This window comes from Lethenteron reissneri, chromosome 34 (assembly GCF_015708825.2).
Source record: "Lethenteron reissneri isolate LAM-NWPU_2019-01 chromosome 34, ASM1570882v1, whole genome shotgun sequence".
In the NCBI taxonomy this organism is placed as follows: domain Eukaryota; kingdom Metazoa; phylum Chordata; class Hyperoartia; order Petromyzontiformes; family Petromyzontidae; genus Lethenteron; species Lethenteron reissneri.
Genome location: NC_083812.1, coordinates 12,584,855 through 12,599,942, shown reverse-complemented (window position 1 = coordinate 12,599,942; position 15,088 = coordinate 12,584,855). Strand labels below are relative to the sequence as shown.

Here is a 15,088-nt window from a genome sequence, read left to right as displayed (position 1 = left end):
AGATGTATCCAGCCAGAAAGGCCCTCACGAGTTGAACACCTGGCAGTGAGACTACTCCACCCAGCGTCCGACCAGCGTGGATAAAATGAATACCGTATTGTGGGGCAAAATCAACTGTGGTTGTCCTCTGGAGAGACTCGCCCCCCGTCATAGAAATGTGGAATTTGCACCACTTGCTCAGGGCTGTAAGCAGGAGGACGAGTACAGTGTCAATGCTCACTCGAGTCGCAGGAGATCGCTGCGACGCGACGATCGTGTGGATAAATGTGCGCCCACCTGGAGTTGAGGTAGAACGCTCCGTCTGGGTTTCCGCTCTTGATGCTGTAGACGATCGGGTCGTTTTCACGGTCAATGGCCTGAGCATAAACGACACAAGACCACAAGGTTGATCTGTCGTGGGGGTGTGGGTGAGAATTACTGCGGTGGTATTCTGAATGATCACAACGCTTATGGTCAGGCCTTATTCCGCACCTAGGATTAGCATAATTGGCTACGTACGGTGTGAAAGAAGTTCAACATACATACATGGGGAATAGAGGAAAATGTTTCAGTCATCAAGGGAGAAGTGCTACAGGCATGGGTTAAAGCTTCGACAGCAAAGGATGTACGGAATTGACGGATATGGGAGTTGTGGTGCATTGATTCCACACCTCTCAAGTCTACAGAACTTCCAACTTCCATCTCTGTAATGCCCTTATTCATGCCTTGAGTCGGATCTGGGCTATTGCAACCCCCCATTCCTCACTTCCAAAGTCATTTCCAGACTTCTCACCTGCATCCATACAGTATGTGACACCACATTACTCCAATCCTCAGATCCCTCCACTGGCTTCCAGTCTAATATCAGCTACAAGCCTGCCCTCACCATATTGGATATACTCTCCCGTGCCTTAGGAATGTGCAATTTCCACCCCTGACTCGGGGCTATAAGCCATATTCAAGATCCTTCATGGGGCTGTCTGTGCCCATGTTGTGTTTTTCACTAAACCTCACACGCAGGTCAGTGTGGGTTTAAGTTGGGGAGGCCCAGGATCCGTTCAGATATCACTCGCCACTGCTGTTAGCCATCGCCGGGAATGGAAGTCGGGTCGTTGGGTTCATAGTGCAGTGTGTAACCAGCGCGCCACTGTCTCCCTGTGCTTAATATCATGGTGCTGCTGAAATAATGTACTTCCAGAAGGCCATGTGGCTGATGGGATGTGTAAACAAATACTTTCATTGTTGACGTGTAGGGACCGACATGAGAATCATGCTCATTATCCGCGAATTCATTCTGTTTCTCATATTCTCCACGTTAACTCGAATGCGTATTGGGTGTTTCCTGCATTGTGGGCGATCGCTGCGGAATGTTGCGGTGTTAATCCACCGCCGTGCCGGCTCCATCGCCGTGGCTGTGCGAGCCCTCTCTCTGCGTGTGAGCACTTGTTGCAGTGCGTTGTACGTATGTATGTTGAACTTCTTTCGCACTGTATGTAGCCAACCGTGCTAACCAGAGGTGTGGGGGAAGGACAACAAATTAAACACAAAAATGCAGTTCTAAAGAAATTATTTTCAATCTATATTTTAAAGTGTATAGCTCCAGTGGCTTCCCAATATCGGAAGGAAGAGAGTTCCAGACGGCCGCTGAATCCCATCTGAAAGCAAGTGATGCGGTGACCGTCTTTGTTCGATGGCTAGCCAAAAGCCTTCCTTCCCCCGCACCTCCGATTAGCATGGTTGGCTACGAATGGTGCGAAAAAAGTTCAACATGCATACAACGCCGCTGTGAGGACGAGCGGAGTTCACGTGATGGTTTATGCTCCTTGACGAGATCAGCAAGGTACAGTAAAACCTTGGATTGCAATTAACTTGGTCTGCGAGTGTTTTGCAAGACGAGAAAACATTTTTAATAAATATTCATTTGATAAACGAGCGAGGTCTTGCAATACGAGTAGTACGTATACGCTTTGTCTGCCGAGTGTCACGTGATCACAACTGATATACGAGTGCTTTGGATTTCAAAAACGTTTCCGGAACCAATTATGCTCGCAATCCAAGGTTTTACTGTATTGTGGTTCAGCAAGGTATTGTGGTTCAAGCGAGGTATTGTGGTTACCTGCACACTGAGCAAGAAGGCACCGGCACTCAGGGCCTCGCTGACCTCCATGCTGTAGAAGCTGAAGGGCATGCTGGGAGGGCTTTGGTTGTTTGGGGGTAGCACCTCAACGTACACGGTGGCAATGGAGCTCCTGAGCAACGAGCAACACAACAACACAGTCACTCCGGCACGGCAACCGCTCATAGCAGCTTCGGAGAGGTTTTTGTTGTTAATTAATTGGGTAATTAATCTATTCAATGCTTGCCCCCCTCCTTCCTCCCAGCACCCTTCGCTTTCTTTTTTAAAGTTGTTTTCTTCCCTTCTCCATATTAAAGCACACCCACCCCACTCTGTACTCCCCCCCACTCCCTCGCGTCTCAGTTTGTGCTCTGTACTGGGCTCCTATTGAAATATAATATAACAAATATAGTCTGCTTGAGTGGTAATGCACTGGTTAGCACACTGCACTATGAACTTGGCGACCTGAGTTCAACTCTCAAACATGGTTGCCCATGAATGGCGAGTTATATTTCTTTCCTTTCTAGGCATGTGAATGTGTTCCTCGCCTCGATGCTTGATGTTAACGGTCTTGAGTTTGTTTGTAATTAGCTTTGGCCTCTCTTGGGCTCTGATGGAGAGGAAAATGAATCACACCAGTCTGTGCTGGCTTCCTGTGTTTGTTTGCAGAGACATCTCTGGCAATGTGGTGTTTGTTATATTTAATCAAAATTTGTATTACTAATATCGGATGTACAAGTAAAACCGGCCAGATGGCTGAGTGTTACAATGAGCGGCTCGCATTCGGAAGGTTGCAAGTTAAAATCCTGGCCGGAGGTTGGCTCAGCCCATCATCAAGGACGGCCAGGAAATGCAACGGCCACACCTGTGCCTTACAGCAAGAAGCTCCTGAGTTAAATTCACAACCTGGGCGCCTCTCTGTGTGGAGTTTGTATATTTCCCCCGCCCCCCCCCCCCCCGTTTCCTCCGGTGTCCTCCCGTAGCGAATAAACCATTACAATTGCACTGGTATTGACCAAACATCACAATGCTAAAACATTACCTGCACATTTCTCAATTGGGATCTCACGCAGCAGCAGCAGCAGCTTTGCCCCTAACTGTAAACACTTGGCAGTACTCTCCTGAAAAAATGTTGAGACTCAAGTGAGGCTTTCCTGGGTAAACAAGGCCAATAATAATAATATTTCTGGCGTTGGTGAAATGAGTTACCCCCTAAGTCCACAGTGGTTGTCCGATGCATGTACTCTACGCCACTACAGGAATGGGGAATACCCATCACTGGTTCAGAGCTGTAAATAGGAGTTAAGCACTGACTCAATGCTCATTCAAGCAGGAAATAACTTTTACTCATATGGGTAATTAATAATGTACTTACTGTGTGTCTGTGACCTGCATCTCTTAGCATGTAAACAATCAAAGTCACCCGAACTGATGTATAGGGTCTCAATACAGCCATCACGTGTAAGATGTATATGGATTTTACACTTTCAGCATAGTGAAGTGTATTCTGAAATGTATTTTGGCTGTGTGGTGGGCTTTATTGGTGCTATGAAGTGGGTTTTTGATGGGCTATGAACATCACTTAGGAAGAGGAAAGAGATACGTCTAAGGGTAAAGAGAAGTGCATTCAAGGCAGAAGTGGCATCTGTATTGCTGTATAGATCAGAGAGCTGCCCCCTAACTTAGCAGCTCGAAAATAAGTGATTGGCATTTAAGCTCAGGTGCCTAAAAGTGATGCTGGGAACTTGGTGGCAAGACAGGAAAAGCAATGGTTATTTGCGTAAGAGAACATGACAGGCGATAGTTGTTGATGTGGTTAGGCCGGACGGGAGAGGGCCAGTTGCTAAGAGAGACATTGGAGTGGTCTGCACGAGTTCGGGGAAGAAAAGACCTCATACCAAATGGTGGGAGACATTGAGGGGCAGAGCTTGGAGGTTGCTGCGTGTCTACTGCACAGCTGCGGGATCCGGTGGAGGGGAGAAAACATTGGTGAATTAATACTGAATGAAACTAAACTCTTTTTATTTTACCAAGTAGGGCCCACTGAGCTACATAGCTCATTTTCAGAAGCGACCTGCCAAATGACAGCTCAAATAAGTGGCTCATCATGTGAAAATTTGTAGCAGCCAAATACTCGAAACACATGTTGATTCGAAATGTGGAAGTAAAAAAATGGAGGACCCGGAGAAAGATCCGCGCGACCACGGGGAGGACATGCAATATACAGGCGTCAGGTTCGGGATGGAACCCACGACTCGATGAATGATCTTGACCGATCGTGATGCAGTGCGCCATGAGAATGTGCAGCGTGATGGCAGGAGGCACCTTCTGTCGGCAGGCGGGGCGCCGTCACTGGCCTGCACCGTCAGGGTGAAGGTGCGTCCCACGAGCAGGCCCCCGGGCCCCGCCACGCTCAGGAGCCCCGTGACATTGTTGATGACGAACTGGCCCTGGTCTCCAGCCAGAATCTGATAGTGCACATTTCCGTTTACGCCTGAATCGGCATCACTTGCTACGAGCTGCGGAGGAAGCAAGGTATGCGTGTGAATAAGGTATGGAATGTTTACTGTCACATTACGTTTCATGCAACACGTTTTTTTTTACTTTCTGTATGTCTCATCAGGTGTGCAGCCAGGCACACTGTAGCTATGTCACCTGACGGCCGTATATATTTACAAGCACTTCTTGTATTCATAGACACGACCTGGTACACAGCTGAAATGCGCATTTGTTCAACTCACAACCATTAATGACTATCAGTGACACAGACAAATAAATAATTATTCAGTGTCATCAGTTTTAACAAATAAATGCATAAACATTAACATATAAATGGCAAAACTTGAGGAATAAATGATGCTTGAAATTGTGATTTATCCACTTTTTACAAGTTGAACACTTGACATTGGCTGTATGAGATGCAGCAGCTACTACATAAGCGATGTCAAAAAGAAAAAGGTAAGCCAAAAATCTGGGGTTTGAAATGGCACAAGACTTCAAACTTTGCCTCAAGAATATTCTCTTTTTAATATAAATGTGTCGTTAAACCCACCACCACCCGACACAGCCAATTAGTAAGGTTTGTCACATGAACAGAACATGCAAGTTCTTCACTAGTTCAGCACACCCGTCTATTGGAGATTAAAACATTTGTGGGAGTGGTGGGGGGGGTGTCGCAGGTTTACTCTCCAACACACCCGTGTGTTGGAGAGTAACGAATTGACACTTTTGTTTACGTGACAAACATTACTAATTGGATATGTTGGGTGATGGCGGGTTTAATGACACATTTATATTTACGTGATCAAACCCAAACAAAAAAATTATGTTATGGATAAAATTCTCATTGCTTGTGAAGACCATGCCATGTAACCATGGCAATAACACCATCACCACTCTCAATTGCCAAATGACAACTAAGAAATTTACACACACACCAGTAGACTGCCATAAACGTTAAAGTGGACCGTCTTGTGGCGATTATGATTATCTGCTGCTGCCTAATAATTAGTTTTGGAAAATAAAAAAATATTACACAATGATCAGGAATATGCCCCATCCATTCCCCAAAGTTTGGATGAAAACCCATCATGCACACCACAGACACCCCCACGAGTGTGTCTGGCTGATGCAAGTTGCACAACCCGTGGCTGTGACTGGATGCAAGAGGAAACAACAAAGATAATTTTCATGGTTTGTTACACAGTTGCTGAGCACAGACGCAAAGCACCACAACGTCGAGCAGCCAATGCAAAACAGCACTGACAAAGTTCTAATCGATGAGAATTAACGTCTTTATTGAACTGAGTATGTTTGTTAGAAGAAAAGAGGCGTTGAGAGGAAATTCGAAAGTGTAGCGGTGCAAGGAAAGAAGCAGAAAGACCTGCAGTGTGGTGAGTGAGTTTGGCGAGTAAGTGTGTTGTTGTGACTTGCAGCGTGGTGGTTGAACACCGTGTGGATGAGACTACACAGTCAGCGTGAGGTAGACCGAATCGTCAACATGAGTGGATGTCATCAACGAGTGAAGTTCATGGGAAAGGCAACCATGATAATAGTGATAGCAGTGTGATAACCGCCGATGAGAGAGCGAATGACTGGAGTGAATTAGCAAGTGAATTAGCGAGTGCTAGATCATCAATAGCAAACACACAAACCTGTATGACAGGGTCACCCGGTATCATATTGGAGTAGGCGTTGGCAATATACGAGAGAGAAGTGAAGACCGGCGTGTTATCATTCGCATCCAGCACCAGGATCGTCACATTAGCCGGCCCGCTGTGCAGAACCCCGTCCGAGGCCATCATCTGCAGGAGGCACACGCAACATTCTCACCAACAACAGGGCCAGGACTCACCACCAGGACCAAGTGTGTTGCAGCTGCTTGTGGTTGTAGCAGGGTGGGGCACCGGTAATAATTGCAAAGCATTTTCTCACTCTCATACAGAGGGAATGGCTCAGAGGCAGGAGAAAGGCCCACAGACAAGCAGAAGGGCAGTCACGCAGTGAGCTGGTGCCAAATTTGCCCAAGCTCTGTAGTTTTCTATATATTAAGGTGTCATTGGCCAATCAATGAGTGTTTATACGTGGTATGAAACTGGAGCACCTGGAGAAAACAGACACGTGCACGAGGGGGAAACACTCTATCCCATCCCTTGGCAAGTCAGGGTATGGCACCTCCATGTCCACAGCAAAGGAGTTTTACAACATCTGCGCGATCCGTAAACTTGTATTACAGGCGTGTGTAGTCACCACCACCCTAGCTAAACAGGTGCCGGTTGGTCAACATCACTGGTTTAATTTCTAGAGAAGCGGAAGGTCTTGGCTTGTGCATATACGTACGTATGTTGAAGTTCTTTCGCACCGTACGTAGCCAACCGTGTTAATCGAAGGTGTGGGAAGCCATGAAGGCGATAGACTTTTTGGAAACAGTTTAATCCAATCGGGCTGGGGGATGATTCAAGAATTACAATGATATTTGCAGTAGAGGAATATGGATGCGACTGACAGCCAGGGTGTGCCTGGGTAATCGGCTCATCTACTGCTGCTGCTAATGTATAAAGGGTCTGTGCAATCCAGAAAGAAAGGGAAAAGCAGGGGGCTACAGCTGCTAATGATGATGTTGCTTTTGCAAACCTGTGAGTTAGAAACAAAACATTTGCACGGTAACCCTGTTTGGCAGTTCACCTGATGGCATTACAAAGCCCCTTTTCCAAAGACTCGTCTCACTCTAGCCAGAGCCAGATGGACGAGCGCCTAAGGTAGTTAAAACGTAAACAGATTCTCCGGTATCGTTGTGTGGGTAGAAGGGAAGTGGAGACTGATGATTTTTCATTTGTTTTTTGTTGTTGTGCAATCACTGCCATGGCACTTGATTGCAGAGCACTGCCGTGGAGCGACGGCAGAGGCTGTCGGTTTGATTGGATGAGGCACCTTAACCTCAAACGTGTCTTCACAAGTTCATCGATCACTCTTGATGTCGATAAGAACACCACGGGCCCCACAGTCCGTGCCAGGCTCTTCACTAACCACAACACCACGCACAACCTTCACTTGCATTTGACGCATATCCTTGTCAGTTTACACACGAGTGCCAAAACCACCCAAAATCCATGTTAATATTTTTGTCGCTTAATCCTACACTGATTGGTTTTCAAAATAAAACTTTCTGAGCCAACTTTGTAATGGAAAATGTATTACATTGATATAGATTTGTGTTTGTGCACTGTTTTTTTGTAAACAAAGTTAATTTTGCTCAGATTTTTGTTCGCTTCATTGTTATACTTTTATGTATTTTGAATCACTTTTGTCGTTACAGTGACCCGGGTCACTTTTGCAAACGATGCCCTCGAGTTCTCACCCTGGTCACTCGAAACAATCTTGAACCTTGACCCGAACGCCACTCCCTGGCAACAACGCGGCGCCACCTCGACCCGGCCAACCCCCCCCCCCAGCACCGCACGGTGAACCAGGGACAACGAGTGCCACCGCCGGTACCACCAGCGCCCTGCTTTACCGTGAACGAGTACTGCTGACGCGTCTCCCTGTCGAGCGGCTGCAGCAGGATGAGGAACCGCGTGATGCCGGAGCTTGTCACCCCGAACACGGCGCTGGCGCCTTGTAGCGACACCTGCAGCTGTGGGTCCTTTGTCTGCCGTGACGCAGCACAGCGCAGCGCAAGGAAATTGCTCGCATCATTGTGGAGAATACAAGTGATGAATATAAATAAACAGAGACAACTCGCCTCCTTCACACATAGGTTTGTCTGCACATACAAAATATTTAAGATTTACACATCCCATATATGCATGTTTAAGTTCTTTCTCACCGTATGTAGCCAACCATGCTAATCGGAGGTACGGGGGAAGGACAACAAACTAAACATAAAAATAAGTTTTACAAAAATTCGTTTTCAATTTAAATTTAAAAGTGCATAGCTCCAGTGGCTTCCTAATATCGCAAGGAAGAGCGTTCCAGACGGACGCAGAAGTGCATCTGAAGACTGCTCAGTCTTTAGGGAGTGCATCATTTCAGCAGCATTGGTTCAATACATGCAATCTCTGGACCAGTTTCAACGTTCATTGACTTGGTACGATAATCAACGTATAATAAGCTTAATAAGAAACTTAATCTATAAGTTATAGATTTAAAACATGTGTCCACATGTTCATTATTTGTCTGCTATGTGTGTGTCAATCGGCACCATGGACACCCTTGAAAATTTGATGTTCTATATCGGGGGAATTGTCCAGGTGAAATATTTCAATGAACAAAAATCAAATGGGGGGTGCTGCAGGGCTGACTGCAACCGTGGCAGGTGGCACAGCAACAAGTTGAGGGGGGCCCTGGTGGCCGCATCCTCCTCTTCTCACCTGCCCCTGACTCACCTCTTTAACATCGGCGTCCAGAGCCACGATGCTCAGAGGGCTGTCCAGCTGGAGGGTGCTAGAGATGGTAGTGCCCACGGAGGCAGACTCGAGGATGTAGCCTTGATACATGGTCCTCTCAAAGTACGGAGCTTGGTTGTTCTCGTTCAGGATCTCAATGTGCAGCGCAGCGTAGGCTGGCAGTGGGTGCCCATTATCCTGCTCAGCCTGGACGCAATGCAAAGGGTACGAATAAACAAGAAAAAATTCACCTTCGCACGCTTGTCCCTCCGCAGAAATAAATACGTGTTTTTAGACATCCCACATGGCCTTCTGGGAGTGCATAATTTCAGCAGCATTAGTTCAGTACATGGAAAACTCTGGACTTGCTTTAAAATGAAGTCTCATCAGCGGTCAGGTTTGCTTGAATCAATGTTTGTAAACTGCCACATTTCTACAGGAAAGTATCTTCTCTGTTAGATATAGGTCCGAGTTCAATGCAAAGCTACATGCAGTCATACACAACACAAACTAATCATGCATGTTATTGTACAGAATATAAGTAACAAAATAAATAAGCGGACAATTAACCTCTGAAAATACAAGTGTGACATGGGGAAGCTTTTATCCAGCCGTAGATAGAACATGGCAGAAAATTAAGTGCAAATTACAAAGCCAAGCAGTCCACCTCTCTTCGCCTCAGTCTAATGGAAAAATGTGTTTCGCATTCACACTACGATGCAGAGGTGCACACATGTACACACACCTACCTTCAGCACAAGATCAAACTGCGGGAACATGTCACGGTTTACTGGCTGCAATAGTTGCAGTTCAGCTGTTTTCCCGTTCAGATAAAAGTAATCAGAATAGTTCCCAGGGTCGCCTGAAAAAAACAGACAAATGCTAGGAATTGATACCCATATCACACGAGAACGCATGGTGATTTGGGTGGCTATATAATGTATCATCATTTTATAACATGAAAAAAACATCTGGCCTGGTGCATCAGCCCATTGAACGAGTGGCTCGCAATCGGAAGGTTGCAAGTTAAATTCCTGGCTGGTGGTTGACGCAGCCCTTCATCCTCCCAGGGTCGATAAAATGCATCCCACTTTGTGGGGAAGTCAGCAGTGGTTATCCTATGGATAGACTCATCACCACCATAAGAAATATCGAATTCCCTCCACTGATTCACGAATGAAAACAGCAGATAAGCACCACCTCAGTACTCTTATTCTAATATATTGTACTGTCATTCTCACAGCACAAACACCACAGATGTCAATAGTTTCACATCTGAATGCCAGAGCAACCATAAAAAAAACATTGAAAACCGAACACGAGGGTTATCAAATAGCCAATGCCTTCAACTTATATGTACAAAATGTTGCATAGAAATAACAAAATGTGTGGCATAATGAGAAAAAATATCACTCTTTTATTAAATTCTATCTTTATTTAATCAGGTAAAGCCCGCTGAGTTATATGGCTCTTTTTCGGAAGAGCCCAATGAAGTGGCTTATCACGTGCAAATTTATATCAGCCAAATACTATAAACGCATTTGCACCTAATGCATTGTTATTGTCTAGAATTTCTGACCAATAGCAGCTGTGGAACATTGTCACTGATGCCATCAGCACGATGCACAGTGATTGATGCCATTACAGCCAGAGGTTGGAGTGACAATCGACATGCACCATCATATGATAGTTTGTATGGTAAACCACGGGGTGATTTTAGCATTGGTTAAACACAGAATAAGGACTGGGATTTTTTTTTAACACAGAGTCTTCTGTTATTTCATGCATTCGGTAAAATACAAAAGGGACATTACATACAATACAAAAGGAGGCCCCTCTCTCTTTCAAATGGGACTTATCCTGGTTTTCCAAGTTCTCACCTGGTTTGACAAAGTCACCTTGAAAACCTGAATCTGAAGGCGAGGCAGGTAATGATTCATCCCCAACAACCCTCAATTTGAATCTCACCATTTTCAATTAAGATTCAAATCACGACTATATATTTCCCTCTTTAGTACTGTCATATTTACGCTGTGCTGTCCTTTATCATGTGAAACACAAATAAAATGTGGACCCATGTCTATCAAAGAGGGTCCTTGCTTATAAACATCTGGCAGTCAACCAGTATTGGCTCAAGAAAGCTCAACTCTGCTGATGAGGCAATGAATGTCAAAACCAGTCCAGGGTTTGCTTGTGTTGAACCAACTAAAACAATGTTTGCGTGAAGAGACAAATATGAGTATTCGTATTGTCTGCTTTTGTATTTTGTCTGGAGTATAGCTTCCATGTCCTGTCTGTCTCAATTGCCTAGTCTCGGTGGTTCAAATCATTCCAGTTTAAAAGGTCGTAGCCAATGCTGATAATGCCACATCTGACCATTAGTTTAAAAGGATTTACATTTTTTAAAAAAATGTTACATTTGCTGAGTACAGGCCCAATGGCTCAAAATATCAAGCGGTCAGCAACAAACAGCACTATCAATGGTGTAATAGATAAGATTGACACGTTTCTTGGATTAAAACAAGGTTATTGCAATGACGGCTTGGGAAAAAAAGTCGATGGGAGATTGCATAGCATGGGTACGAATTGGCGTCGCGCTAACTAAACACGCACATTCGGAGAACCCGTCCAAACGCCACCATGGCAAACGGCCGACTTGACTGCCACATCGCCAGACTTTACACACAGCAGGCCGCGCACCATGGGGACCACTGACACATTCCAAGTGACGGTGTGAGGCCATTGCATAGATAGCAGGCACAAGCAGAAGAAAAGAGAAATGTCTTCAAGCTGGACGTGGTGATGATAGTGGTGGTGAATTCGTGAGCTTACATTTTATTTACAAAACATTTGATTGACACTCTCATTGACAGGCTAGGTCTGCCCACGTGACAGCAGTGCTTGTTTACGGTGTCCTCTTTAATAAACATTCTGACACGAGTGACAGAACGACATCGATGACTGAAAGGCGAGCCAGAAAATCCGAACTCGTCATTGTGTTTGCGCCCCCGTCGGATGAGCATCTGCGGCTGAACTCACACTGAACAAATCACGGCCAAATCTTGCAGACTTCAGCCGCACTGGCTTCAAGTTGATACTGTTTGTCACTCTTCGTGGGGAGCAGTGGTGGAGCAGACGATGGTACTGCGCTACAAACCAGGTGACCTGGTTGACTGCAGGTATTGTGGTTAATGTGGTTAATGCAAACATGATTCCTTGTAAAAAGGTGTCAGTTTTGTTGCCAGAAAAAAGGGTAAAACACCTATTATCAGGTGACCTGAGTTTAATTCCTGGTCACAGTACAAATCAGTGGCAAATTATATTTGAATGGGTGCTGAGCCTCCCCAAGGTCGACTCAGCCTTAAAATAGCACCCGATGCGGAGTGTACACATCAGCGTGAGAAAGAAACAAAGACGGCCCGGTGGCCACACCATCCCCTCGTGTGTCGCGCCTACACAGTCTGTTCTTGCGAGCCCAAACCTACGTGTGCACTCACCGATTAGTATGGAGTAGATGATGCCAGGCCGGGCAGTGGGAGGCTGGATGTTTCTGTCTTGATCGATGGCTTCGATTGGTGGTGTGACATTAATTGGATTGACCAGAGTCTGGGAAAAAAACAAAAGAATTACAAATGTTAGGGTTAGCAAATTCAGTGATCTCCCGCTGACTCAAATGAGCAGTGGAGCAGCGCTCATCTCCGGTTTACAGCCACGGTGAGCCAGTGGTGCAAAATGACACATTCGTATGGTGGGGGTGAATATCTCCATAGGATTACCAACACGTATTTCACCACGAAGTGGTACTCGTTTTATTCACCATAGGGATATGATGGGTAAAGTCAATGCTCAACCTGTATTTGAAATTCAAACCCTCCGATTGCGAGCCGCTCGCTCTACCACCACCTGGCCAGATGAATTAGAGCAAATTTTACGTGAATGCATGAAAGATGATGATTTCAATCACAGGTATTTTAAGATTACAACAGTTGGCATTGTTTGTAAGTTGCAGTTATGCTGAATGACTTTTAAACATTTTGTAAATATTTTAAGAAAATGTCTGTGGAATTTCAAAAGAGAGTGAGTGAGTTTATTGAAGAACTTAAAGTGCTCAGAAACCCACTTACACACACGTACGCATACCACTAACACACAACAACATCTGTCGTTCTCCACTAAGTGGCAGTCATGTTACCACACGGTGCTTGTGCCAGGCCAGGTGCACCTTAACACTACGTGAAGTATCGAAGGCTTACTGGCAGGAGGACATAGGACGGACCAAGGTGTTATGATGGATTGACTGAAATGACTGGCAGATGCACCACCTGTGCTCCTCACTGTACCAACTTGCTACATATTAGCCACCCGCCGCTCTGCTTGTTGTTGTGAGGATCACTCATCTGCCCTCCGCTGTTGTCAGAGGGCGACTACCTCCAACTGCCAAATAGCATCCTTCATGAACCTCCTCCGCAGAGGCCGATCTTGAGACTCCTCATACCCATCATCGGCAAATCTAATCAGCTCCATATCCTTCCCTACCGCATCAGTCCACCTATTCTCTAGCCCATGCCGTGCCCATTTAGCCCCCTCTATCTGTCCAAACGGAAAATGTATGGGCATGTCGGCTACATGACCTAGCCAATGCAGCCTCGCCTGCCGGAGTAGCTCACTTATGGGGCCCTGACAAAATCTTTCAAGGTCCTGTGAGCTCTTCACACGATAGAGTCTGGTTAAACACAGGAGAGATCATAGGCAGGCCAGCCTGAATGTTTCCAACCAGTGCAGATGTTCTTTTAAAGGGCTTCACGTTTCGCAAGCATAGAGAAGGGAGGGCATATGTTTAGCTGATGAACATGTAATGCCGCTCAACTGAATCGGTTTGAGATCTCCACTGCCAAACCAGAGCTGGTCATAACCACACTGCCCAGGTATGTAAATCTCTCCACACTCTGCACAGTTGCCCTATAACTCATGGGGAGTGGGACAATCAGAGTATTTGATTATATAAAAGACCCAGACCGGTGCGTTATTTTTGTGAGGCTGATAGTAAAGCCCCATTTCTTAGTAGCATACTCCAGGTTCAGCACAAGTCTCTAATTCATTCTCAGAGTGAGCAGCAATTACCAGATCATCAGCATACATAGCATGGTTGACCAATAACGAGTTATCTCTTGACCACACCCAGATACCGATCAGGCTCCCATTGTATCTATACTCGATGGAAATTCATAAGTTACAGTAATAGAAAGCATCTTGAACTATATGGTCAAAGAAGATGTTAAATAGTGTCGGGGTCAGAAAAGACCGTTGTCACACACCAAGGCAAACAGGGAATGGCTCTGACTCCTGGTCACGCAGCTTTACCCAGACCTGCTCACCATCATGAAGATCCTGAATGATTGTGAGTAGAGGGTCAGAGACCCTAAAAGCACGAAAAATGACGCAAAGATAACTCACAGCCCTGCTCTAAGAATAGTATGAAAGGCCTTGGACCAATTCAATAAAGCAGAGATGCAGGTCCTGTTGAAATTTCCTACACCTCAGTAAGCCTGTGTACCTGTTCCATACTAGATTTAATTATTTTGATGGAGTGATTTGTGATCACGTGCTGCTGAGGCGGTTTCCATCTCCGTGTCAGCATAAATGGACCTCACCGATGTAAATCTTGGCTACCGCAATACTCACTGGCCTGGCGAGCTCCGGGATGGCAGCAAAGTACTTGACGGGCCGACAGTCGCGAGACACGCTGATGGGAATGCACGGCAGGAACATCGGGCCCAGATCGTCTCCGTCCAGAACTTCGATGCTCAGCGTGGTTGTGCTGCTCTTCCGCTCCGCCACATTGGGACATCGATCCTGGTGAATGCAAGCGGTTATAAATGGCGGTTATTTTTCCCACTGCCAAGAAAGACGACACTACTATAAATCATAGTCACACAGCATTAGCAATCTCGTGTATTTTAAAACAACAAAATAATCGGTGGCATCGCTGTTGAAAGTACGAGAAACAAAACATGAATTAGCATAATAATTAATATCCTTTGCACATCTGTCCTTCCATGTAAACAATTAAAATGTGTTTTTCACATCCCAAAAGCCACACCGATATCTG

The 15,088-nt window shown here is 45.6% G+C and overlaps 1 protein-coding gene across 9 annotated transcripts in view; it reads right to left on the bottom strand.

The window, feature by feature from the left end:
* PCDH15 (protocadherin related 15) overlaps positions 1-15,088 on the bottom strand; it is a 114,499-nt gene that overhangs the window by 36,740 nt on the left and 62,671 nt on the right. For 8 of the 9 annotated variants that reach the window (XM_061565304.1, XM_061565309.1, XM_061565307.1 and 5 more), the window contains 9 exons: positions 14,662-14,832; positions 12,477-12,585; positions 9,729-9,841; positions 8,980-9,186; positions 8,109-8,243; positions 6,250-6,399; positions 4,421-4,614; positions 2,096-2,228; positions 277-356 (listed from right to left, as the gene is read on the bottom strand). In XM_061565304.1, coding sequence (XP_061421288.1) covers positions 277-356; positions 2,096-2,228; positions 4,421-4,614; positions 6,250-6,399; positions 8,109-8,243; positions 8,980-9,186; positions 9,729-9,841; positions 12,477-12,585; positions 14,662-14,832 — 1,292 coding nt within the window. The remainder of the gene's footprint in view (positions 1-276; positions 357-2,095; positions 2,229-4,420; positions 4,615-6,249; positions 6,400-8,108; positions 8,244-8,979; positions 9,187-9,728; positions 9,842-12,476; positions 12,586-14,661; positions 14,833-15,088) is intronic. The other variant, XM_061565312.1, reaches the window with a different exon arrangement.